Below are 26,042 nucleotides of genomic sequence, written 5' to 3' on the forward strand. Positions count from 1 at the left end.
GACAAGTGGAAAAGATTCGTTATTTGGTGCCAGAATAAACAAATCAACCCAGTTGATTGCACTCCTTCCAACGTGGTAACATACATGCTCCACCTGCTGGACGCAGGGTTGGTTTTTAACTCTCTGAAAGTACACCTGGCAGCCCTCTCGGCTTACACCACATCCCATAACAAAGTATCGTGGTGGAAAGTACCAGTAGTTAAAGCCTTCATGGAAGGAGTAAAGAGACTTCACCCTCCTATTTCGAACCCACCGCCAGGATGGGACCTCAATGTGGTGCTAGCTAAGCTCATGGGCCCCCCCTTTCGAACCCATGCATAAAAGTAGTCTCAAACACCTGACTTATAAAACGGCCTTCTTAGTAGCCATTACCTCCATAAGAAGGGTCAGTGAAATTCAGGCTCTGTCAGTGCAGGATCCTTTCTTTATTATCCACAAAGACAAACTGGTTTTACGCACACACCCTAGGTTCTCACCTAAATTCATATCTAAATTCCATGTAAACCAGTCCATCGAGCTTCCGGCTTTCTTCCAGAACCCGCAAAGCTCGGCTGAGGTGAAACTACACACCCTTGATGTGCGTAGGGCGGTCCTCTACTATGTAAATAAGACCAGACCGCTAAGAAAAACAGATCAACTGTTTGTCTCCGTAGCTACAGGCAGAGAGGGGGATCGCGTCTCTAAAGGCGCGATCTCGAAGTGGATTATCAACTGTATACAGCTGTTACTCTCTTTCTGGAAAAACTCTGCCTTTTACGCCAAGGGCCCATTCTACTAGAGGCATTGGTGCCACTCTGGCTTTCATTGCAAATGTTCCCCTCGACACCATTTGCAAAGCAGCTACTTGGAGCTCTATTCACACTTTTACTCAGCATTACTGCATTGACACTCATTCCAAGACAGATACACAAGTGGGACAAGCGGTTCTAAGACACCTGTTTGCTCATGACCCTTCTCACATCCCACCTCCTTCTTCGGGTACTGCTCGCTAATCTATGCACAGCATGTGATCTAAGCAGATTCCACAAGCCTCAGAAGGGATACATTACTCACCGTAATCTTATTTCTGATGCTTGTATCTGCTTAGATTCACATGCGACCCACCCTTCCTCCCCTCCAAGAGAAGGCGCATGATTGCTTGTAGTCTTACCTTTCTGTCTATCTGCTTGGATTATCTGTACTCACGCTACTCCTCATGCTTCCTCATGTCAGGAAAAAAAAATACAATCTGAGGATCCCAGACGCGTGAGGGATCTTGGGTACAGTGGACGTCACACTAGGGATAGTATTACTGGCACGCCTGTGTCGACGCCCATTTTCGAGTTTCGAAAAACAAACTGTAATACTCCGCAGCTTCCACTAGATGTCGGCCTATGCACAGCATGTGAATCTAAGCAGATACAAGCATCAGAAATACGATTACGGTGAGTAATGTATCCCATATATATTAGTGTTCAGAGACTATAAGATCTTCTGTGAAAGGGAAAAGAAAATGTCTCTCTCGTTATTAAGCAAAGTTAATATACACATTGTGTGCTTGAAAACAAACTATCCTTCAGACTCTTTGGACAAACGACTATACCAGGATTCAGCACCTGGTTTAATCCCACAATAATTAAACAGGAGAAGAGATGATATGACAGAATGTTTTGTTTAAAACAGAATTAGAAAAGAAAACGTAAAACACAAACAGAGTTCAAAGAGAAAAGGGAAAGATCAAAAAGACGGGAAAGGAAATGTCAGAAAATATACATATTACTGGTTGAAAAGGAAAGCAAGAAGACACAAAAGAAGTTGAAAGTGTAGCTGAACACTAAGATTGCAAAGACACTTATCCTTCTTTAGAGAAAACTGAAGATTCTGGGATAAAGACATATCCTTTGTTTTTTTAGATCTGAAAGAAACAGAGAAGTTTGTGTTAATAAAGTTGCTGGGTGTCTTGCATAACCCAGAAAACTACTCACTGGCTCAGACCTGAACACCAAGCACCAAACGGACAGAACAACCCACAGAGGGGTTCATTACCAACTTTAGTAGCAATCGCAAATTATTGAATACAATTCTTTACAAACATTGGCATCTCCTTAAACTGGATGTAAACATTAGAAATCACATTGATCCCAAACCACGTATGATTTTCAGAAAGGAAGAAACTCTGAGGAACAAGTTGAGCCCCTCATTACCGGATCCACAAAAAATGACCACCTCAAATTGGTTACAACCACCTATGAATCGATTCAGAAAATGCGGAAACTGCACAATGTTCAAATTTGCTTATGAAAAAGCTAATGTTTAAAGATTCATTCGACAACGAGTTTAAGATCCAACCACCAATTAATTGCAGAACTAAATACGTTGTATATGGCATGATCTGTGTGTGTAATTTGGCATACATTGGAAGAACCATTAGAGAACTTAGGATACGCATTCGAGAACACTTAGCCAAAATTAGGAGCCTAGCCCAGAGACTCCCTCTGACAAGCCATTGGCCAGACAAACATCAAATGGCAAACAAAGCGGACATCAGATTTAAAGGCTTACAGAAAATTAAAATGGGCAGAAGAGGAGGCAATAAGGAGAAAAAGTTACGCCAAGCACAGGCCAGGATCATTTGCAAATTTAGACTGTCCAAAGCCTCAACAAGGACAATGAAATGGTGTCATTTTTATAATCACTCAACTTTTGAACTAATGTGCATGATATAACTACCCTACTTATATACACCAATGTCGAGGTCCACACATAAGCACTTGGTGGTTACTCAGATCAGTGTAACAAATACCCACGAGTTTGCCTCGTCACTGAGATTTCACTCAGAAATCATATTCCTGTGACTAACTACGAATACAATCATGTACTTTTGGAAATCTACATACAATAGGGGTGCTGTTCAAGCTATACATTCTTGGACGACCTATGTCCAAATACTAGGAACATATATTGATAACAAGGCTAGTATCACGCCGGAAAGCACCTTCTGTATTAATATGTGCTATATACTCATTAATAACCCTAGATTGAGAATTGATATGCAAAACATGTATCACTTAATATACTTGAATTGCGTTATTGCAAACATCGAATTAGGCACTCACTAATAGTTTTACAACTTATAAACAGTGAACTGGGCAATTATAATCAGCAAACGTAGATATTACGATGAACTGATTCCCAAAAGATGGCGCACGCAGCGGCGCCCAAAGGGGAAATAGTAGGACTGTCATGATGATGATGGCAACAACAAACACCTTTAATACAGATGCCATTTGGCGCCTCACAGATTAGACCTAAGCGCGAGAGCGCATCGAGGAAATGGTGCGGGTAAGAGTCTTTAAATTACAATCCTCAGTGAGCAGCTATTTAATGCAGTACCAATATGTAGCGAGTATAGTCTACTCTGACTGCAGATCTGTAATGTACTTTTTGAACGCGTTACACGCTTAATTAGAAGTTTGATTTTTTTTTTTTTTAACTCGGATGACTTGTGAAAAATTATATACTGATGAACAGAATGTAATGAAGCAGCGCTCACATTACGAATTTAGACTATTCTGTTACTGCATACCTGCAATAGATTATTAGAACGCATTACGCATGTAACATATAATTACAATAGAATCTGTAACTCGGGTGCTTTGTAAAAACGATTTACAAATACATAGAAAGGAATGAACCAGCGCTAACATTGTGAGCACAAACTACTGTGTAACCTACCTGTAACCTTGTAACAGACCTTGAACGCATTTCGCGCAAGACACACTAATAGAACCTAGAGTCCCTAACTCAGGAGTTTCGTTTCTAAAATGATTCGTTGATACACGGAAAGGAACACATTAGTGCTTGTATTGCGTAACCCTAATAAACGTAATTCTTTAGAATTACGAGGACGTACGTACACTAGAATTCACAAGAATACTAAGTCTTTGCACTTATTTTCTTCAAAGGGATTGAACCCATCTATCCGTGAACTTGACTTAATACAAATATTTGAACATACAGTAATAAGGTAACAACATTTGCACAATTTTATAAAATGGCTAAGCCACTTGTAAAATGGACTTTTAAGGAAAAGGAATTAATTCACATTTGTAACTGTGGGCCACTTTTTCATTGGTGCCCAAGACGATTTTATGCCCTAGTCCGACTCAAATACCGAGGTCTCCTTCTGGGGTGTTGATAGGTTTTGGTGCTTATTTTTTATATAGATTTTAAAGGAAGCAGGTTTCACAACCAATGCATACCCACATCCTTTAACAATGAACTACAAAGATGGCCACAATGGTAAATAATTTGCTGTATATATGTATGTATGTATATATAATAGCTTTCAACCCCAAACCGTTTTATATTAAAACCCAACAAAGTTGGTATTAATTTATCAACTTCGGAAGTATGAAAGGCTGAGTAGGCCTTACTGGGATTCAAACCGAAGACCTACAGATCTCAGCAAGTGTGCAACCCACCAAACTATCTTACCTGCTAAGGGATGTTGTCGCTTTACTATTTCTATCCGAGAAAGGTGCTTTGCTCAGGTAGAGGGTTGCTGGTGGCGAGAAGGTAAGTCAAAGAGCGGGTTGGAGGGGGTAGGCGTCTGGGGCACAGTGGGGTGTTATTTACTTTAATGTTCAAGATGATGGACACCTGGAGGGGAGAGGTGCAGACAGCCGTGGTGAATGTGGGTGGTTAGTGATGGATTCAGCACATGTTCTGCTCCATATGATTGGCCAGACTCATCCTCCTCATCCCCACCCCAACCTCCCAACGTTCTTTTTTTGCATAGGTTTGAGATCGCTGTATAGGAATAGAAAAGATTTCTTTTTATGAAACTAGTTGAAGGAAAAAATTGATTTATGTTGCTACCCTTAATCTTGAAGCATTTTCTTTGATTTTCTTTTTTTCAGGATGAATCCGAGCTCCCAACCCCAAGCCAACCTAGTGGTAAGTAACTCGGAATCCTCTTTCCCTCTGTTCGTTTTAGGGTTGGCAGGGGGATTTTTAGAGACTCCTGCATACGTCTGACAGCTTTTCAGAGTATACGCTGGTGAGGGGTTCTGAGAAGCCAACCTGGGAGTGCAACAAGGTTGCACTGAAGTCTTGACCAAATTCTCAAAGGTAGGGTGAGTGTGAGGTATAGACTCTGGTGGGGGCGGATTTGGCATGGTGTGAAGTACAGTTAATGGCGAAGTCTGTTTAAGGAACAGAGTTCCACGCAGGTAAGTGCAAAAATAGTTTAAGAGCGCAGCATCATCTTCAGCAAACAGGTAGGGAAGGAAAATCACTAAACAAGCACATATACATTAATGGATTACCTACCACTTCAGGGAATACGTTGGACATGGGTACCTAAGGTGGGTGAGGGGAGTTGGGGTTCGAGATGGGATATATTATTCAATGGAAGGCTTGTGAATCGAACACACAAGAACAATGGTGAGAAGACCATCCTTAAATGCTGGGCGGAAGGTTTGGAATAAATATGAACCACTGGCACTGCTCTGTGCAACCTTCCACACCACTTTCTTTTAGCTAGTCTACGCCATTGCAAAAGGGGTCGAGCCTATGCAAATCATTCAGGTACTGCTACCAGTCAGCAGCCCCACTGAGCTGTTAGGCCAGGTCCACTCTGCTCCTGAACACAAGCAACCCCAGGCATGCATCAACCTGGGAGACCATCCTTAACCTTTTAAGAGTTTGTCTCTTAACCAAATGAACGTAGGCAAGCAGGTTTGAAGAAATGTATTGTAGGAATTTCTGTCTGGTCTCCAGCTGTGGGGAGGCTAGACTACCAGTCTCCAGGCCACAGATCACTGTAGATGTGAATCGTAACCCAGTCTCCGCTGCGCACAGGCCCAGTAAGGTATCTGCTTTTTAGTTGGGACTTTACGCCCAAAGCTCGTCAATCAGGATAGGGGTTCTTGAATTGGCATAGGCGATCTCAACTCCCCGACTCAGATTTATGAAATTAATGATACCCGGGGACAGAGAATTGGTGGGGACAAAGGGGTCACTGTAGGCTGTGCTGCTAAAGGCTCACATGTTGGTTTGAGGATTCCACCGACTGTTAGGTCATGGCCTCTGAGACCCCAGGACAGACTGAAGAGTTCTTTTTCAGTACCAGCAGCATGGAAGGACCCTTCAAGAGCAGTAGATGTTGGTGTGAACCAGGACAGGGTTGGCAACGATGTGGCTGGACTTCAGGTTCCAGCAGGCCCTTTCTCGTGGTGGCAGTTTGGCACATTCTCAGGGGCGCAGTGAGGATGCCAGCAAAGTTTCCAGTGACAAGGTGCCGATACTACAGCATTGTAGTCTCACGTGAATGCAGGAAAACTGCAGATCCGGCAACAACTCCAACCTCAGTGATGTGATGGATGCAATGCAGGCCTTGAGACTGGTTGGTCCCACTACTCCAGAGGAGGAAGGCACCCGGTTTGTGTCCTTCCTGTTGACTTGAAAAAAGTCTGCATGCAGGGATTGGCTTTGCCAATGCTGTTTGCTGCAGCAGTCCTCTGGCGAGTCTCTGGTGGTCCTTCAATTTCAAATGCTTGGATCTCTTGACCAAAGATCCCAAATAGCTCCAGGTCCAATCCCTGTACCTAGAACCAGAGGCCACCAATGGAAGGGACCTGCAACATTCAAACGGGGAGAGTCTATCCAATCCAGCACAGCCTGCCACCTTGCAATCTAGTCAGCAGCAGGTCCTAACCTGGCAAAGTGTGGATTGGGGCCATATGGTTCCAACAAGTTTGCATGCCCATGTCATTGGCTGGGCTACGGCAAAAAATGTGTCCTAGTAAAAGGTTTCTCTTTGACTCCAAATTGGCGCACTCTATGATGGGGGAGAACATATGACTAAACCACTTAATTACAATTCAATGGCAAGATGGCAGCCACACAGAATGGTATAAAAAGAGGCTCGAAGTTTACCAGACTTCAAATAGTTGTGAATGTTTGGTGTGTTGGATTAATGTTTCCCTTGCATCCAATTCAGAGTGCTTATCCACCAGGCTGACTACGTGATGACTGAACAACTCTGGTTGACTAGCCAAGTGTCTCTCCTCAACATTCTTCAGTTGAGGTGCCGGGTTCCTCAGAAGCAAGAAGCTTGAAAAGTTAGTTTGCGGAAGGGCCCATATCTGTAAAACCTGGAAGCTTATACAAATCGCCAACTGCCTTCATTATATGAAACAAGAATAGTCTCCAATGGTAGTCCCCATAGGCATTGGGTTGGTTGATAGATGCTTGGAATAGGGTGTGATTGATGGTGAAAGATATTGGGGACACACTCGCCCACACTCTTGCTTATACGTTCACGCCTGCACGATCTCCTGTATGGAGTCCTTTTTCTTTCTCTGCCTCTCATCCTTTCTCTTCTATTTGATAAAGGGGATTGTTTTACCCTGAAAATAACTCTGAACCAACAGCTTTCTGTGTCTCATCTTGTCTGTTTGCCTTTTTGTTTTGAACAGAGAACATTAGAAGACCGTGGGAGAAAAACAGCTCTACCCTGCCCAGGTGAGGGACCGAAAGGGTGAATATTTAGGTTGCCATGGCTGTGCCCTTAGACAAATGAGAAATATTTAAATTTGTGATTTATACATACACTTCATGCCTGCCCTTTCTATCGACTACTTTGGTGCTCAAGATTCTTTGTGCCAGTCATTTATTGGGTAACCTCTATGCAGGTGCACTCTTCATGTTCCACATTGCAAATCGGGAAGCCATGTGGTTGTTGCCCTTGGGGTGGAGCTGAACAAATGGAAACCAGTATTGGCAAAGCCAAATGGTCGAGCTTTGTAAATGTAGATTATTTAGTAAATTAGCCAGATGACAAACATACTAAAACAGTCCAGCTCACTCCTTCAAAATGGCTGCCACTAGAACTGATCCTTTCTGATGATCTTTCTGCAGAACAGAGCAGCTGATTGACACCAGAGTTTCTTCTTAGAAGGATCTTCAAGAACTTGTGCAGAGAGGCGAAGCTCTCAAGCCAGACCTAAAACTGCCATTTTTCAGTCTGTACTGCTTGAAATTAGATGGCGGCAAGGTTTTTTTTTTTTTTTGTTGTCTTTTTACTTTTTTACCCATCCTCCACACTCATACCAAAAATATAGTACTTGGTTCCACCTTCTGCCCCCACCTAACACCAGGCAATTTTGCTCACTTTGGCAACCATCTGTGTTAGAACTGCATTGTTTCCTCACCTTTTGTCCCACTTTAATGTTGACCATCCTTTGTCCGTTGCCCTCTCTTCCATCCAGTGGCTCAGTCCAGGGCTCCAGGCATGTTTTCCTGATCAGTGGTTACATTCTTCATCTCACTTAACTGCCTAATCGGACTTCTTGCATTAGCCGTTTTCCGACATTCCCCCTAACTCTGGAACAGCCAGCGCTGTACTGCACATCACCTCTTAATTCTCTTACTTTTCCCAACCACATCGAATCTAAGTGGGGGAAGCAGAACCTGAGAACATGGTATTAATTATGTGCATTGATACAAAAATCTCACTTCACAAATATGCATGTAGGTTTGCTGAAATAGTCTCTGCCAGGACTGCCAGTCCTGGTTTCTCGTAACGACTTGAAAGACAGTCTCAGTAGCAATTTGATGAGATGTCTTATTTCTGTGACCGGGAAAGGACCATTCCCTTGTTGGCTTAATAGTTCCCTTCCAAGTGTACTGTTCACTCAATTGGCATCCCCTCCAAGTCTAGCTCCAAACCCAGACTCTAAAATGCGTCTGCGGAAAAACCCACACCCACCCTTGTATCCCAACAGTAACACGAGACAATACACCACCAGAAATGCCTATAACACACCAGGGAGGTGATGATTGCAATCCAGGCTAAGGCGGCGGAGGGCAACTTAACTGACCATCAATGCCATGCTGCCTGGTCAGCCCGTTGTTGGTGTTTGTTAATTGAATTGTCGGGGTGCCTGCAATTAAAAGTAAAGCCATGTATGTCAGCAAGCAGAGCTACAAGGAAGACCCCCCCTCCAACCAGTGGTCTGGCCCAGTCCTAGTCATCACTTGGTGCCTGAGGATGCCGGTCTCCCAACACCACGATGGGCTGTCAAGGCCTCTTCCAGTTTCTAACATGCATGCTTCACACTCGTTGGTGTATGTTCATGATATATTGACCATTATCTACAGTACACATCACAAACCACCTGGTCTCCCTGTGCATGAGTGATATGACTTATGATCATGTAACTGAAACGTACTCCCTCTTCAAGCTAAAAAGATTGAAAGTTTGAGGCTTGGCCATACTAGCCTTTGGCCTTCAGGATGCATACCATTCTCATCAGCAGGCACTTGACACACCGAACTAGATTTTCGAATCGGCAGTCATGAAAAATACTTATTTTTCTGGACATGTACTTCAGTTGCTTACTGAGGTTCAGGGCTTTGCGGTCTCTACTATGGACCTGTCTCCCCCTTCCCCCTGCACCCAAAAGGAGTTGCACTGAGCACAGTTTATGCCTTACTGGTGTCCTACTTCCAAAAGGTGAAACTAACACTTGCACGAACAACTTATCATTCCATGAGCATCAAGAGTAAAGTCATACCTCTGCACAATAGTTAGTGGTTTGTTGGACTTTGAAGCATTAGAGCCACTCTCATATTCGTGATTTCCTCCATTACTTGGCATGCACTGGTATCCAAGTGTTGACCCTTGTGTAAATATGGCTGAAATATAGGCCTGCATGCATGCTGTGCAGTCCGTGCCATGTTGCACTACTAATTAGAACAATGGCTAGTCCACTTTTTCGGTCTGCTGCGAGGCCAATAACCGTGGGATCTAGCCATTGCTGCATAACCCACAATGTCAACCTGTGCCAATACAATTGAGTCCATCCGCTTACCAAGGCTATAGTGCCTTTAGGTTCTGCTAAACTCAACCTTGGTCTGAAGGCATATCTTGTGCTCATTCCTTCCCAGCATACCATATCAGTCTGGGGATTTGTATTGCTCCCTTCTTCCCTCCCCCCCCTAAACTGCTTGCAGTACCTCAAGAGCAGAAGGGATGCTTCTTGTTTACTTATTTATAATTTAATGTGATTTAGTTTCAACGAAACCTTTCACAAACAATCATTGCCATATAATCCTAAGCGCAAACAAATCAAAAACATATCTTCATCAATTCATACAGCAATATAAAACATTGTTAAAACTATTTCCAATGGATTACTTAACTCCATTTTTAGTTTAGCCGCAACTACAATCCCTATTCTGTAAAGTGCATTGACAGCTTTTAAAAAATGTTTTTTTAGAACTTAAACAATCTATAAACCTTTCACTACACAGGAAAGCAGTCACCCAAGGTCTCGTACCCTTTGCCTCCTTTGGGAATTGGGGTTTATCCAGGGTTTTGAGTTGCACAACTTCAATTTCCCGTCACCAAGTGCTATATCACCCAGTGGAGCATGTCTCGTGAAGACACTTATGCCATGTTTGTTGGGGCCATTGTAGCTTTATTTTCTTCAGAGGGAAATGCCCATCGTCAATGGCACATTAGCTGCCATTTGCACTACCCTTTATGCCTTCTGCAATCACGTTTTCCTGGAAACTGGCCTTGGGACCCATTAAGCAGATCCATGTTGATGCATGCTAATGCTTTATAATTTGTTTTCTGCCCTGATCTTCAGTGAAGATGTCTTAAGCTAAGAGTACAGGTGTGTTAATAGTCGTGTGTTAAGCCACAACACTTGCATGTATAAGCACACATCCTTCCAACAGTGCACAAGCAATCCTGCTAGTTAGCTGCTGCTCAGGAACTGAGGCATAAGGAAAACAGGGATTCATAAAGCATTGACCTGGCTTGGATGGGAGGACTGGGCATGCAAGTGAGGACAGGGGAGTCTTCATTTCCCTCACCTCTTGATAATTTGCTTTTGGGCTTTGCCAAATCAGTTGTAAAGTTAAGGTTACTCCTTAATTATTGTGAATGGAGTTGGCTTGGGTCTAAGCGCATGGGATCTGCTACATAAGGTGAGTGGCTTATTTTATTTATTTAGCAGTAGGATGGGATGTGGATGTGTGTGGAACATGGATATTGGTTTCACCCCCATCTGTGGAAAGGTCGTGAGGCTGTGGTGGTGCTGTCGCCGACTTTTCTTATGCCCTATTCGTACCTCTCTATCTCCTTTAGGAATGCCAGCATCCAGAGGAGCAGTGAATCGCTGAGTCCGGCACAAACCCTGCCGAGGTATTGCTATGCTTCCCCATGTGCCCCAGGGCATATCTGGTCTGGGTTCTGGAGATCCAAAAACATGGCACTGGGGCAAGGAGAGGAGATGAGGACACCCCTCCCCTTCCTAGTGCAGGGGAGATTACTAGGGGGTGGGGAGAGTACTAGGAAAGAGAGGGGACCGAACAACCACCAGATGGATTGTGCACCAAGGATAATAACAAGGCAACAGAGGTAGCCCCTGCTGACAGGGTGGGCACATACTGCAGTAAAGTGCATGTGTACAGTGGTAGTTCCCAGTAGATGTCCATGCACGGAATATAACAATGGAGGGCACATGAGATGAGTGGCTACACTTCTTTTATTGCAGAAATACAAAATGCACTCTTGCATTTATTGTACAACTAGAAGTCCTACAAGCTACGTTTGTGCCAATTATGTACAGCAAGAGCCCCAGAAGCTGTACCCTTCAGATCTTAACAGAGAAAGCTTGTCTCTGCGCCTGTTTTTGCAGCGTGAAACTAGGGAGCAGACTCCTGCCAGTGTTGTGTGATGGGAGGCATAATGAGCTAGTCCCCAAAAGTATTTCACAGCTAGAGATTTGTGCTGTCAGATATTATCCAGCCTCCACTGCAAGAGCTGAATTCTTTTATAGCTTGTATGGCAGGTGCTGGGTCCTAGGATTATTTGGCAAACCGATGTGGAGTCCTTGTACTGTTTGTAACACAGTTAGAGCCCTTGCAGTGTTGTGCAGCAGGACCCAGTGTATGTGCAGTGTTTGTACAGCAGGTGGTAACTCCATCTTTGCATCGAGTTGTTCCAGTGACACTTGGTTACTCTGGCTGCATTGGTCTTCGCAGTATCTGGAACATTGTCTCCATGTGGGTTCACTAGTGCCTCCTTTGAATTGATCACCTCTACTGATGTGGGAAGAGTGTAGACCTAATGCAAGGGCTATAGGGAACTCCTACTGCTCCGGTGTGCCTGTAGGCATCAGGCTCCAGTAATTTGGCAATTCATCCTTACTTGGCTTCTCAAATGTGGTCACTTTAAGAGGTGAGTTTGGAGTCTGAGTCTTAGTTGGTGTCTCCTTGCTGACGTGCTCGACTGAAGTAGATGTAGCTAGCTCTGATTTGGGCAGCGATCCGCATGGTAAGAATGGTGACGGAAGTGGAGTGATTTAGGGTCTTGGCGTTTCTTGAAAGTGCAGGGTCTCCCCAAACCAGAACATCAATTAGTCTCCTCTCCCCACCCCCACGGCCCATGCGTTCTGGATCCCCCAGGCCTCTACCTGATTTGTTCCTGCATATGTGTGCTGCGTTCACTGTTTCCGCTGTCCGTGTTGGTGCTTTAGTAGGAAGTGGGAATCTCACCTGACCAGCCTCCATTCCATCTGCCACCAATACCACCATGCCTAAAGCCTATGTATGCTCCGGGGGCAGAGATGGGTTGCTCACTCGCACTGCAAAAATCTAACCCTGAAACAGTCTGGGAAACTTTAAATGGCTCACTCACCACTTGAAAGTAGCGATGTTATCACTGTGTGAGTATGCCCTCCTCAACTATCACAAGATACCTGGCGAAACATTGGCTTCTCTCCCACAAGAGGTAGTAGTTCACAATTTTCTTAAGGCAGAAAACTACCAAATATTTTAATGGAATGTTAGCTTCAGTATTTGCATGGAACCTTCTTTTGAGAATCTAGAGCCCTGCACAGAGAAAAGATGCTCCTGCTCTGTGCAGACAACCTTGAAGTGATAGCAAATGATGCACTTCTTACACTAGCTACATCATGCTGGTAGCAACCATCATGGAAAGAGGCAGAAACCTCTAAACCATACTGAACAAAGTTACTGACTGTCTTGTTTTTGAACATTAAAAAAAATGGGGAGGACCAGAAAAGGCAAACCAAATAAATATAGGTTCTTAACTCAAGCGACAAACCATACACTTGTTTGCCTCATAATTATTACTTATTCAGAAGTTATTTGTTTACAAAGAACAAGTAATTTCTGAAAAGTCTCATAAGATTGTATTTTACTTTTTACTTTTATTGTATTTTTGCAATCTTTATCTCATTAGATTGTGTTATTTTACTTTTTCCTTTTACAATGAATGATATTGAAAAAAGATCAGTAGGCCTCCATATGAAAATACCCCCTGGCTAAAAGCTTGTAGACCACAATTAGTGGCAGCTTCAAATCTAGAGCTGGTCTGGTCAAAAAGTCCTAGAATGTGAGGACTTCTAATTACTCACATGTATGAATGTGAAGGCCCAGAAAATGCTTTAGACTAAGATGGACTTCATATGTGTATATGGTGTGGAAAATCAGCACCACCTTTGCCATGCGGCATCTTGCGTGTCTATTCTAGCCGTCACCTACACTAGTGACCGGAATGATGCAGAGAAGCCCAGGAAGCTTATCACCATTTCCTCCGCTAGGACACCAGGTTCCCATTGAACTCCATGAGGATGAGGACACCTTTTCAATCAATGCATGAATGTGTTTAACTACTGTCTGTGGAAAGTTACATTTGTTGAAGCCAGTTCCCTGGCACGTGTAGCTCACTCAATCCATGAGTCAGTTAATAAAACATTCAGTCATTCTTTCAAAGTCATAAGGCAATACTAAGATCAAATCCGTCCTTCGTTAAGTCATGCCAGCTTTTTATCGTAAGCAAACAATTTGGTTACCTTCTATTCTTTCCAAAAGCTTTCAAACGCTTGCATACTGTGAATCCCAGACAGAAGTACGTTGGGATATTGCTTGAATACAACATTCAACGATCAAAGCACCTGTCCCATTTGCTGCTTTTGGACATTCCGAAAAAGGGTTGTATACGAATTGTTCCAACTACAATTGTTCGAATTACAATTGACCTTTGCACAATTGACCGAACTGTGAAGGTCAATTGAGAGATATATCTCAACTGTGCAAAGGTCAATTCGGACCCTTGACATTCGGTCATTCGAACAATTGTGTTCGACCAATTTGGGTAATACCAGAAAAAGACGTTCCAGGAGAAGCCATATGCAAGTCTAAGAATGAGACTTGCATCAACGCCATACTACTCTAAAAATTCTGGAAATGTAAAATGCATTTAAGTGTTGCTTTGGACATAGTTTTAAGCCCACAAAGGACACATTACATAGCAGGGACTAGGATAAGGCAAAACCCATTTACCCATTCACATCACATATGAAACTGCACCGTGAAAATAACTGCATACTAAGACAGTTTAATTACATGATAAACTGATGCCGTGGCCCATTCTGTGGAGCTTGCAGCTGTGCCCCAGTGCTCTTGCGTAGGTCGGCCAGTTGCATGGAGAAGCTGTGGTTTTTGGGGTGCTCTGTTGGGTGCTCTTGGCTCTGTGCTGTGCTAGTGCCTTGTCTTTGTCTCGGTTGTGTAGTCACCGGGAATCTGTTAACCTTGGAGTGAACTTGGTGGGATTGTCACTCATTTTGTTGTGAAGGGTAGAATGATTCTGGCTACTGTGGGCTTGTGGTAAGTGGCCCACATGCTTGAATTTGGGATATTACATGGAATGCGAAATGCTGGTGCTGGATCTTTGATCTAGTGTGCTCTTGGTCAGCTGGTCTGTCTCCCTTTCTGCACCTCTTCCCAACTCTCCATTTCAGGGCTCACGCTGGGTGTGATCCTTGTGTCTTCGAGTATATTATAGTTCATCGCGTGAGCCCTACCCTTGACTGAGGGCACTGAGATCTTTGCATTGTTTCTTGTCCGCTCACATTTTCAATTTCCTTGACGCAATTTCTATACATATACCTGTTCCCAATTCGTGGAAAATAGCCTGTTTAACACAATCTCTGCAGACCTGTGCAGCTTTTGAACTCTGTTTGACGAAGAACTTGGCTTTCAGTATCCTAGTTAACCTTGCTAACACTGGGAGTTGCTGTGTTGTGTGTCTGCTGTCTCCCTCTCTGCTGCCAACTAACCTGCGGTCCATCTGCATTTCTATTCTCCTGCCCCCCAACCCCATGAAGTTGCTCTGCTCCCCTCCCTTTCATTCATTCTCTTGTGTCCTTCTGCCATGTAGCTGTTGGCTCCTTTTTCTCACTCACAAGGTAGGTCGTCTTGCAGACCACTGGTGTGAAGTCGGACACCAGTGTCCAACGCGAGAGAGTAGCAGGTAAGTGGTCCTCTCACATTTTAGAGGCCCACTAATGATGTGCTGTATTGTTTACTGTTTCTGTTCTATGCCTGCTTTTCCACTCTTGCCTCCCCTCCCCCAGAAGAAAGTTTGTCATTACTGTTTTGTGATTTGTTTGTAGGATGAAATCTGCAGCAAGCAGCAGCGAGGTTTTGACCTGCACGGATGACTCTGAACTGGAAAGGGTAAAACAGGTAATGACCAACACGCTGGCAGATGCAGGCTGTTATGGGCTGCATCCCCCTCACAGCTGCAGAGCCGCATGGTTCAGTCACACACCAGCACTCGTTCCAGTCACCTGTTCTCCATTGTGTCGCAGTGATGAATTGGACAACGCAGAGAGTGTCTACCCCCCCTCACCTACACTTGGTGACTATGCCTAACTCATATGTGCCAGAATACACACACACTCCAAGAGTGTAATATGTTCCTGTTTTGTATGCTCCACCAGACAAGCATTGTGTCTTCAGTTGTGCCATATTGCCCATCCAGAAAAAACCTAAACCTCCCTTCCCCATTCTCTTCTACACCCACCGACACCACCACCCCGTCCCCCCTCAACATACCCTTGCCCATTCTCTGGTCTGCAATGATATGCCCTGCAATCCTTCAATGGCGGCTAATGATTAGTTGATTTTATTTTTTATAAAAACATTTTATAATTGAAGGGGTGAAAATATTTGCCACAAAAAATTCCACAAATATGTCAGCAGCCAAGCCTGAACCATTTGGGGTTCTCCTCTCCACCTCTCATTGCCCCCGGGGAATTTATTTTGAATAATGGGTCAAAATGCTGCATTATACAGCTTACTCTGTAAAATAAGTGGGTAAAACTCCAGACCATTTACCATGAACAAATGCAACAGAGGCCAGCCACGAACCGTGCACAGTTGCATTTCACAATGCATTTTCATGATGCCTTTCCTCACAATACATGCAAGTGTAAAAATGTCATTCTGGCTGTGCCCATATATTTCCATGCTGGCTGCACCAATCTTTGCCAGTACTGCAGTTAGCTTTGTGTCACAATGCCAATAATGATATTTAAAAACCTGTCCAAGCTGGCTCTGCCAATAGGTTAGTGCCCCCTCAACCCGCAGTGAGAACATATTCCTATTGGCTTTGCCTTAAAAAATGCAATGTCGCAATAGGAAAGCATATCTAAAAACTGGCTGCTGCATTGTAGGCCAGTATACACCCCTAATAACACTTTTGTTTGTTTTATCATAGATGCCAAGTAAAAAAAGTATGTCACATTAAGAAATGTTCGACTGCCTGCACCAAAATGCCATTCTAGCCATGTATTATCACTTAACCTTGCTTTATCATTGATGCCCACCCTTCATGCCCCTCCTTCCTGCCGCCGTGCAAATTTTTCTGATTAAAAACGAAAACGGACTCGCATAGATTCCCCATTTATACCCTCAAGCAATCCGCAGCATTCCTTAACTCTTATGCACCAATTAATTACCTTCAACTTCCACTTCCCAGTACTTGAGGTGGGTGGCCTCATGTAAGTACTGTGATGAGGTGGAGTAGGACTAAGAGTAACGAAGATTCCCGTTAAGCCATGCATTCACTCGCAACACATTCAGCAGGCACCTACACATTCAAAAGCATTACATCCTCACACACACAATCACTCCCATACATGCACGCATATATATACTTTTACAAATAAAGTAAAACACTTACCTGTTGGGCTCCAGCTAACTCCACAACTGCTTCCCTCCCCGCAAACCCTACAGGCCGGAAACTGCAGGAGGACCGCCTAGGCATTTTGAGGGTACAGTACCCAACTCTGCCTGGCCCACTGACCATGCAAGGCTGGGGACGCAAAACACCCCGACCTTGCATGGTTCAATGCCCATGTGTAGCCGAGTTACTGCACCCAAGGACAACCCAGGAGTACTCCCTCAGCGGCACACTTAGCTGAGGGAGCGCTCCAGTTTTTACTGGGCTCTTGCATCTCCATAATGGGGGTGGGTTAGTGCTTCGTTGCCTATTGTGTAGAAGCCGCTGCTCACATCCCCATACCTGCAATTGCAAATCATAAAATATTTGTTTACTGTTGCATGACCCCCTCTCAAGGTGTTAAAAACATTAGATGATAAAAACTAAGACTGATGATGAAGTGTTTACACGGTGAAGGCCAAACCGAAAAGAACGCTTCTAACATCACTGGAACAGGAATATAATTGCGGAGTCATGAAGTCCAGATAGACTGTTTTGGATCTCTGGTCCTATGTTGCAAAAAGTACAGAACTCCAATTTCTGACAAAGCACCTTTGGCACAGTGTGCCACAGCTGGCAGAGTACACCTGTTTGGCCAACAGAATACAAGCAGTCAGTCTCTTGGGGCCCTGGAATAACTTACTGGGCCTGCCAAGAGTGAAAAGGTGATAGTCGAGGATCCTCCTGCTTAGAAGAAAGAAATCCCTGTGGAGGCTTCCTGTACAGCAAAGCTTCCACCTCCCAGTGCTTCGCGTTTGAATCTTAGGAAATTATAATGCCTGTATCACTTCCGTGCAAAAGTGGAATAGGCGAGTAGGGAGTGCTTTTTTGACACTGATAGTTGGGCGCTATCCTAAACTGGCATTGAGCATTAAGCAATTTTAAGGCAAATACACCCTGATGCTGCAAGCTAGGGAGAGCTCTTGAGGCTGAGGCGTGGTTGAGGCTGAGACGTGGTCATGTTTAGGTAGTGCATCTTGCAGGCATGAAAGGCCAGCGAGTAGGGAATTGGTGAAGTCCAACCTAGTGGTAATTTCTGCACCTATCACTAAGGCTTTATGCTGATGAGACGGCAGTGGAGTGATCGGCTAGGGATTTCTGAAAAGAAAAAGCAATTATTTGCAGTAACCCATATTACCTGCTCCAACAGACACCCAACTCACATTAATCAATCCGTCAGCATTAGAACACCTACAGAGCTCGCTAGAATAGAACAGCGAGTGCATCGCACCAACTAAAACCCCAACCCACAACACTCACTCCATCAGAATAGGAACACTTACAGAGCGCGTTAGAAGAGCACAGGGAGCGCCTCGCACAAACCTAAAACCCTGCCAGGCGTAACCCCTTTGCCCATCCTGATGAGATTAGGAGGATTAGCAAGCGCCACACTCGGAACGAGTTCTGAATGTTAGTATGTTAAACTTCATATAACACACTAACAAACAACTCAGCATTTCTGCAGACTTATCTCACTCAAAAATCTCACACAATCATCTCTCGCACAACAACCCACACACACTTCACAACACCGCAACACAAGCCGCACCAACATCACACGAGGACTGACATCGATCCGATACTCGCACCAAAGCTCAGCACCCGGTGTATACTGATTTGAAGCTGCCAACAGAACACCACTCCTCTCACTATCCTACTCCCACTTCACCTACTAACCCATCCCACCTTCTCGTTTGCAGATCCGCCTGAGCGCCTGGGGAACAATTCTGTTGGTGACGGTGCGCGTTACAAATACCTTAACATTTTAACATCTTGGGAGAGAATCCTGTACATTTACATTGATAGAAAAAGCAAGGGGGTTAACCTAGCAATGTTGGTGGTGGGTGGATGCCCTTTCCAGCCAGCGAAGATGCATTTTGTTTTGGCACAGTTTAGCTAAATAGTTTTCCTGCATACAGATCTGGATCCTGCAAGTGGATGTCAAAGTTGGTCTGGAGATATCCTAATATAAATGTGGGTGTCATCAGCGTAGGACTGTGGAGATACTGAGCGATTGAGCAAAAGGAGTGGGGAGGCACCGGCGTGTTGACAGTCTGACATTAAACAGAATAGGGGAGAGATGTGAACCCTGTGGGACAAACAAAGGATTGACTGGTGGAAACGTGTTAGCTGGATTTAAAAAATCTGGCCTGATGGACAGAATTTAGGAGGCAACCCTAGGGTAACTCTGAGAGGTTAAACAAAACACAATCAATATAAACATGGAGAGCTGAAGGCTATTCTCAGGAGAGCGTGAGTGGGGTCAGGAGTCCACAATGTGTCCGCACAGTGAAGCATGAATAATTCAGTTTAGAAAGGAAAGTACAAAAATGTATTCTAGACCCAAAACACTCACTAAGAAATTAAACAAGCAGATGATCTTACACAACACGCAATTAGAAAACCTATTTCTGATGCTTGTGAATCTGCTTAGAATCTTATGCTGTGCATATAGTCTGACATCTAGTGGTAATCGCAGGGTATTGCATCTTTTTTTTCGAAGATTGAAAAGGGACGTTGCCATGGGCGTGACTGGATCCCTAACGTGGCGTGTAGTGTACCCAAAATCTTTCACGCATTGAGGCCCCCTTCCCCCAGATTGTTTCCGCCTTTCTCGGATGTCACTTTATGCATAGTTCATATTTTGAGATAATATTGCTATTTGCTGCGTCTTTGACGCACCCATGAATGGACATTCTTGACTGTTCCACCCGCTTCGTTGGCTGCTAATGCTTTGCCGCTCGGCAACCCTCGCTGTCTCTAGCGACTCAACGGCCATGGCCCTCAGGCCCGGCCATACAGTCAGGAGAGCGGAGACCCCTTTCTCTACACTACTCTGAGAATACTTTCTATTCTACCCCTGATCCTCTTACTTTTCTCATCTGGCTGCTTTTCTTTGCCATTATGGAGCAAACTCCTTTTTAAAATGTTGCCCTTCTTGTAACAGCACATTTCCTTAAAAAGATACTCCCGGAAGTCTCCCTAGTGACCACGATGAGCAGCGTTGCAAGGCCTGTAAAGTCTTTCGGCCAGAAAACATTAAGGACTGGCGTACAAAAGCAGTGGTCGGCCAACGGCATGCAGGCCACGAGTCACTCTCCCGCCATCGTCTCGGATGAGGAGTCCAGAAGTAGCCACAGCTCTGTTTTGGAGTCTGAAGACGTAACCGTGGAGTCTGCCATCAAATACATGCAATTGTTAAGGCCAAGCACACAACCCCTCTGCCTCCTTCCACTGATTAATCGAAAAAACCCATCCTTGCCTTTAGGCCTGTTGAAAGTTTTGGCGTGGCCCACAGATCCTGGCGGTTCAGGGCATGCTGCACCCTTGCTATTGCAGCAGCACAGGGTCCCAAGGCTTCAGCCTAACGGGGCGCTGACCCTTAAATTTCAGCACATATTGCGGAGTCGTCGAACACTCAACTACAGAGAGACTTTCCCAGACCCATACTCATGGCTCTTGCCCCAAGAAGGCCTCCCTTTGTCTGTAGGGTATTTTCCAACCTCAACAGGCCCTAAAACAGGACCCTGTTCCATCTGATTCGCCTTTGCCCCTTCCTGAACACTTCTCTTTCTCTGCATGGAGAATAGAAAGGTGTGAGGCCTTCATGATCAAAATGTCGGAATGTATTGACTTTTCTGGGAAATTGGATGACTGCCCGACGCCATTATAGTGCCCAAGGCGCCACTCTTGGGCTAGTTTTTCCTCTCCTACAAGGCATTTTTCTGATGCTCCCCAGGATAATTCCCATGATAATCAATATGACCCATGCAATGTCAATTGTGTCTCGGATCCAGATGTCTCCCGGGACCCAGTTTCATAGGATCTTCGCTGATGACTAGGGAACTTGGCCCACTACCTCTGCCCATGAGGCTCAAGCAGTCCATATATTGTTGGACGCTTCTTCAGTCTCTCACCCCTGGGAGGTTCAGCAATTATTTGCTCATTTATTTATTTGCTTATTTGTTACGCGCCGAAGCCCGGAGGCATCCGGGCATACATTAAGGGACTCGCAACATAGAGACGTACAAATCTGCTAATACGTCAGGACAGAGAAACAGTTAGTTAAATAAGAATGTTTAAGTCACTTGCGAAAGGTAAGGAGGCAGGTCTACTTTCTCAGAGTGACTAGTAGTTCATTCCAGGCATGTGAAGCCTGGGAGGGGAAACGATTGTCGTTTCCCTCTTGTTCGCTTCACCTTAGGGCAAATGAGCCAAAAAGTGTCAGTGGATCTCGTTTTTCTTCCCTGTTGCATGGTAAGGCATTACTTAAGATAGATAGTAGCTGATACTTGAATACATTTGTGTCATAGTCTGAGTTTTTGAAGTGGATCTGTGACGCAACCGGGAGCCGATGAATTTCCCTCCTCACGGAAGTAATGTGTCCTCTAGGAAATATTTTTCACAATGCGTACCACATCGTTTTGGAGTATTTGCAATTTATTGATACAGTTTCTATTAGTTGCACACAGAAGTACATTGCATTAGTTTGACCTGGGCATTTTAATGGCATGTTCTAAGATTTCACCGTTCATGCTTGTGAAATAAGATTTCACAAGCCTCCATAGTCTAAGATGATACTGGAATTTTTGACTACTTTCCACCTTGGCGTCGGCACCAAGTGAACAGTCCAATACCATGCACAGGGTTTTGACTTTGTCTTGTGCTTTAATACAATGACCATCAATTAAGACATTTGCAAAATGTGAGTCCAACTTCTTTTTAGTTTGAGGGGATCCAAATATCAACATTTCGGTCTTAGCATTATTCAAGCAAAGGCAATTAGCTGTCATCCAATCTTTCCTAGGTGTCTTGAATTTTCCCAGATCCTTCGCATAGTTGCCACTTAACTCGATCAACAACTGCGTGTCGTCGGCATAGTTTGGAAATCTTATCCCCTTCTGTTTAATAGGTGATCAGATGCTGTTCAACACCCTCCTCTGGAAGGCTGTGAACCACTTTAAGATTGTGACACAGGAGTATGTGCCTGACTTGGATTTCATTGAGGATATCCTGAAAGGGAAAGTCCCCGTCAGTCAGGCCATCCTGCTTTTGAACGGTCAAAAAAGCGCATTGCCCCCTCCTTGCTCACAACCTCCCTTACTCAGGCCTTCAAGCCAAGGGTCGAGAAAATGTTTTGCCCCACGCCTTCTGATCCACTTTACATCAGAGGACATTCAATTGCAGACTCCCTGGTTGTTACCACAAACAGAAAACGTGTGGGGGTTCCACTGTCCTTGTCTGAGTCTCCCCCAGACAAGGATTGCAAGAAGCTTTATACCCTTGGAAAGCGCATCACTAAGTTTGATGCTTACAGTACCTGCGTAGCTAACACTCCTTGCTAGCTATGAGGTACAGTGGAGACTAGTGCACGAAAGCCGGTAGAATGTTCCACACCCTACTAGATCACAGCTTCTGGCAGTGGTACACTAAGGGGGTCAAGTGATGCAAAATATCTAATAAAATATAATATCCTGGGCTTGTCAGACTGCAGGGAAGGTACTAATGGAAGGCACCCTGTTGAAGCGCCATGCATGGCTAAAGAATTCTGGTTTCAAGCCCGATACACAGGGATCCCTGATTAATGAACCTGTGGAAGGCGCTGCCCTCTTCGGCAAAGTGGTAGACAAAGCAAAGCCTTTGAAACTGCAAAGAAGGACTATGAAACTTTGAAGCCTCTGAATAGAATCTTGACCAATCCATTTGTTCAACGCACAGTGTTTAATACCTGCTGGCCCTTTTGCGGGCAATCCTTTCCCCGCTCAGCACAAGGTGCCTACGGAACTGGAGGATCTCCCTGGTATTCTAGCCAGGGCACATCTGGTAACTTTCATACCCCTCAACAGGGATTTCGGAGTGGCAAGGGTAGGGGAAGAAATTCAGCAACCAGAGGCTCTACTGCCCCCGGCCAGCAAATTACTCTGGCCCAGGTCCCCTCCCATGTTTCTATAGTGGGAGGGACAATTAACATCTTTCACCCATGCATGGGAGGGAATAGCCTCAGATCGGTGGGTCCTCAAAACAGTCAGCAGCGGCTTTTGTATAGAATTCTTCGATCCACCCGCTGAAAAGGAGAAGACTCTCCTGAACATCTCCACATCCTGCTGGAAGAAGTACAGATCATGCTGCAGAAGGGAGCGATCAAGATTGTCCCAGATCTTCAGGTAAACAAGGGTATTTATTCAATATACTTCCTTGTTCCCAAAAAAGGATCTAACCATGCACCCTGTTTTAGATCTACGTGTTGAGAACAAGTATGTTAAGCCTCAAAGGTTCAGGATGACGAGACTACAGGCGGTAATGCCACTGCCAAAATAGGGGATTACATGGCCACCTTGGCTATGAAAGATGCATACTTCTCCAAAATGGGGTCTGGCATGGATTCACATGCTCATGAATATTCCCTGTCAGGCCGGGAATCCTCGGTATAGAAAAAAATCGGTATCAGTTTCGTTTCTGATCTGTCTTTCTTAGTAACCAATCACTGGTCTCTGGGTCATACTGCCCCCAGCCAATGACTGCCCTCTCCCTAAGCCCCGCCTCCGGCAGCCATCCTCAGATTTTGACCACACGTTCAAGTGTTGGGAGTCCTCGTGCTGTAGCTCTCGAGCTTTTGCTGCGTTTTGCGCTTTTTTCAGGAGATTTTTCTCATTTTTCGGTTAAATAGAGCCTCAAGCTCCATTGTTTCTACATCCGATCAACGGGGATCCGTTGGGGAGTTTTCTACACCCCTCAAGGGTGAAGATTTTGTCGAGTTACGCTTTTGGAGGATTCCAGAAGTTCCGAGGCCTAGCCCAGACATGGCCCAGGAGAAAGGAAGCTCGACGCCCGGTAAGCTGTTCAGGACCTGTCCTGGATGCCAGCTCCAGAATGTTTTCAAGGAGGACGAGCATTCGTTATGCCTCTGTCTCCATGAGGACAAGACGCACACGGAGAAGGACTGTGCTTTTTGTAGGAACATTTCGGAGAGGACCATGAAGGATCGCCACCTCTGTCTCGGCAACTGGCTGGAAGGGAAGAGCCCGTCAGGCGAGAAGAAAAAGAAGTCCGAACGGTCTTCTAAGTCCTGTGAGGGCGCCCCGGCGACGGGGGCCCAACAAAAGGCTAAGCACTGCGAGTCCGCGGGCACTGGGAGCGCCCAACGGTCGGGCTCCTTGGCTGCCAGGCAGGGCGCAACCTCCCCGGCGCCATCAACCACGAGCCAACGCTCTGGCTCGGGTAAGAGGAAGTCCGAGAACCCGGCGAAGCTTCTGGAGAGGCCCCGGTCGATCTCGAAGATTACGGCAGAGGGGGAGCGAGGCTCGGACCCTCCCCCCAAGGTGAAGGCCCCAGGCATACAGAAGGTGACGATGGCCTTAATTCACCCTGCTAAAACCTCGATTGAGGATGTCGCCACGGCCCTGGCTCAGCCTGTGGAGGCTACACCAGTGGAGGCGACCTCAGGACCCAGAGTCTCCCTGCCACCGGTGAGGGAGTCGTCTTTCAGGCCCATTGAGAAGACCCCCACGAAGATCTTGTTGGAGAAGGTGGGGGAGGGGATGGTGGCCATCGTGGATACGGACACGACCTCTGAAGAAGAGCTCATCGAAGTCGTGGAAGAGGCCCAGCCCATCGGGAGGGATCCCGACGAGGGCAACGACGAGAGCGACAGTGTCGCCGACGGGGCTCCTCAAGAGCCCTCGCGCCCGTCGTTTCCGGTGCCGCAGGACACTTCAGCGGCCATTTTGTCACCGATTCAGTCCTCACGCTCGGAGATCAGGACAAGGTTGCCCCTCCCCCCGACGGAGGTACCTGAACCAGACCCGACGGGGGAACCGGAGCCAGGACCTTTGGAAAGTCCACCGCATAAGAGGACGACGCATCCTACGCCACCTCTCCCACCTCTGCGGCCTGCTCTGCCTTCCCCCCAGGCTACTACCCACGGGGATGATACGGGCATGACTACGACAGGTACAGATGACGACTGAGGCGACGACGGGACGTGTCCCCCGTCGCCCCGTGCTCGGGCGTCCCCGCCCAATGAGTTTGGATCCTTTCATGCCATGATTTCCAGGGCATCCGAGCTCTTCCAGCTCTGCCCAGAAGAGAAGAAGGAAGGGTTCCTTTACCAACGGCGTGAGGCTAAAAGGAAGACGGTCCTCGCCGTACCGCTTCTTGATGACATCTGGGATGAGGGGCTCGCCCTCCTCAAGAACCCTGCCACAGCGTCGGCAAAGAGGGACCGGTACGAGAAGTACCGGGTCCCTGACGCTGCCCCCTTCTGCCTTTGGGCACAACCTACCCCGTATTCGGTCGTCTCGGTGGTGGCAAAGAAGAAAGCTGGGGGGGGCATCGGCCTCGACATCAACTTACCTGCCGGACGGCAAGCACACGATGGAAGGACGGATCATCTCGTCCACAGCGACGACTATCAAGGCGGGCAAGGCCGTGGCTATCGTAGCCCGCTACGACAGGGAGTTGTGGTTCAAAATCGCCCCTTTGTTGGACTTCCTCCCGGACGCCAAAAGGGCTGAGGCCCTTGAAATACTACAGGAAGGTGAGATTGCTTCGGACCATGCCATCACAGTGGCAACAGACATCGCCAACACCGGTTTCCGTCAGTTGGACAACGGCGTTTGCTTGAGACGAGGGTGGCTCAAGGCCACGGATTTCCACCAGGACGTACAAACCAAGGTTTTGGACATGCCCTTCGACGGGAACAACCTGTTTGGGAAGGCGGTTGATGAGTCCCTTCAGGCCATCAAGACAGACAGAGACTGCCCAGGCACTGGGGGTGCTCCAACGACGGCCGTCCTTTCAGAGCTCCGGAGGCAGACAAGGTGCCTCCAAGGGACCTACAGGGACGCGGCAAGTCATGTGGTGCCCGTCGTCGTCGACAGGGAGGTCAAGGAGGCAAGGCGGCCTCCAAATAAGATTGAACCGACTGTGGGGTCGGGCCCCCACCGAA

The 26,042-nt window shown here is 45.9% G+C and overlaps 1 protein-coding gene across 6 annotated transcripts in view; it reads left to right on the forward strand.

Annotated features, from left to right (window-relative positions):
- Positions 1–26,042, forward strand: part of VASP (vasodilator stimulated phosphoprotein) — a 476,938-nt gene that overhangs the window by 411,211 nt on the left and 39,685 nt on the right. For 5 of the 6 annotated variants that reach the window (XM_069644704.1, XM_069644701.1, XM_069644703.1 and 2 more), the window contains 4 exons: positions 4,902–4,938; positions 7,464–7,509; positions 11,147–11,203; positions 15,483–15,555. In XM_069644704.1, coding sequence (XP_069500805.1) covers positions 4,902–4,938; positions 7,464–7,509; positions 11,147–11,203; positions 15,483–15,555 — 213 coding nt within the window. The remainder of the gene's footprint in view (positions 1–4,901; positions 4,939–7,463; positions 7,510–11,146; positions 11,204–15,482; positions 15,556–26,042) is intronic. The other variant, XM_069644707.1, reaches the window with a different exon arrangement.

Source organism: Ambystoma mexicanum, chromosome 2p, assembly GCF_040938575.1.
Source record: "Ambystoma mexicanum isolate Mex_15411 chromosome 2p, UKY_AmexF1_1, whole genome shotgun sequence".
NCBI classification, from domain to species: domain Eukaryota; kingdom Metazoa; phylum Chordata; class Amphibia; order Caudata; family Ambystomatidae; genus Ambystoma; species Ambystoma mexicanum.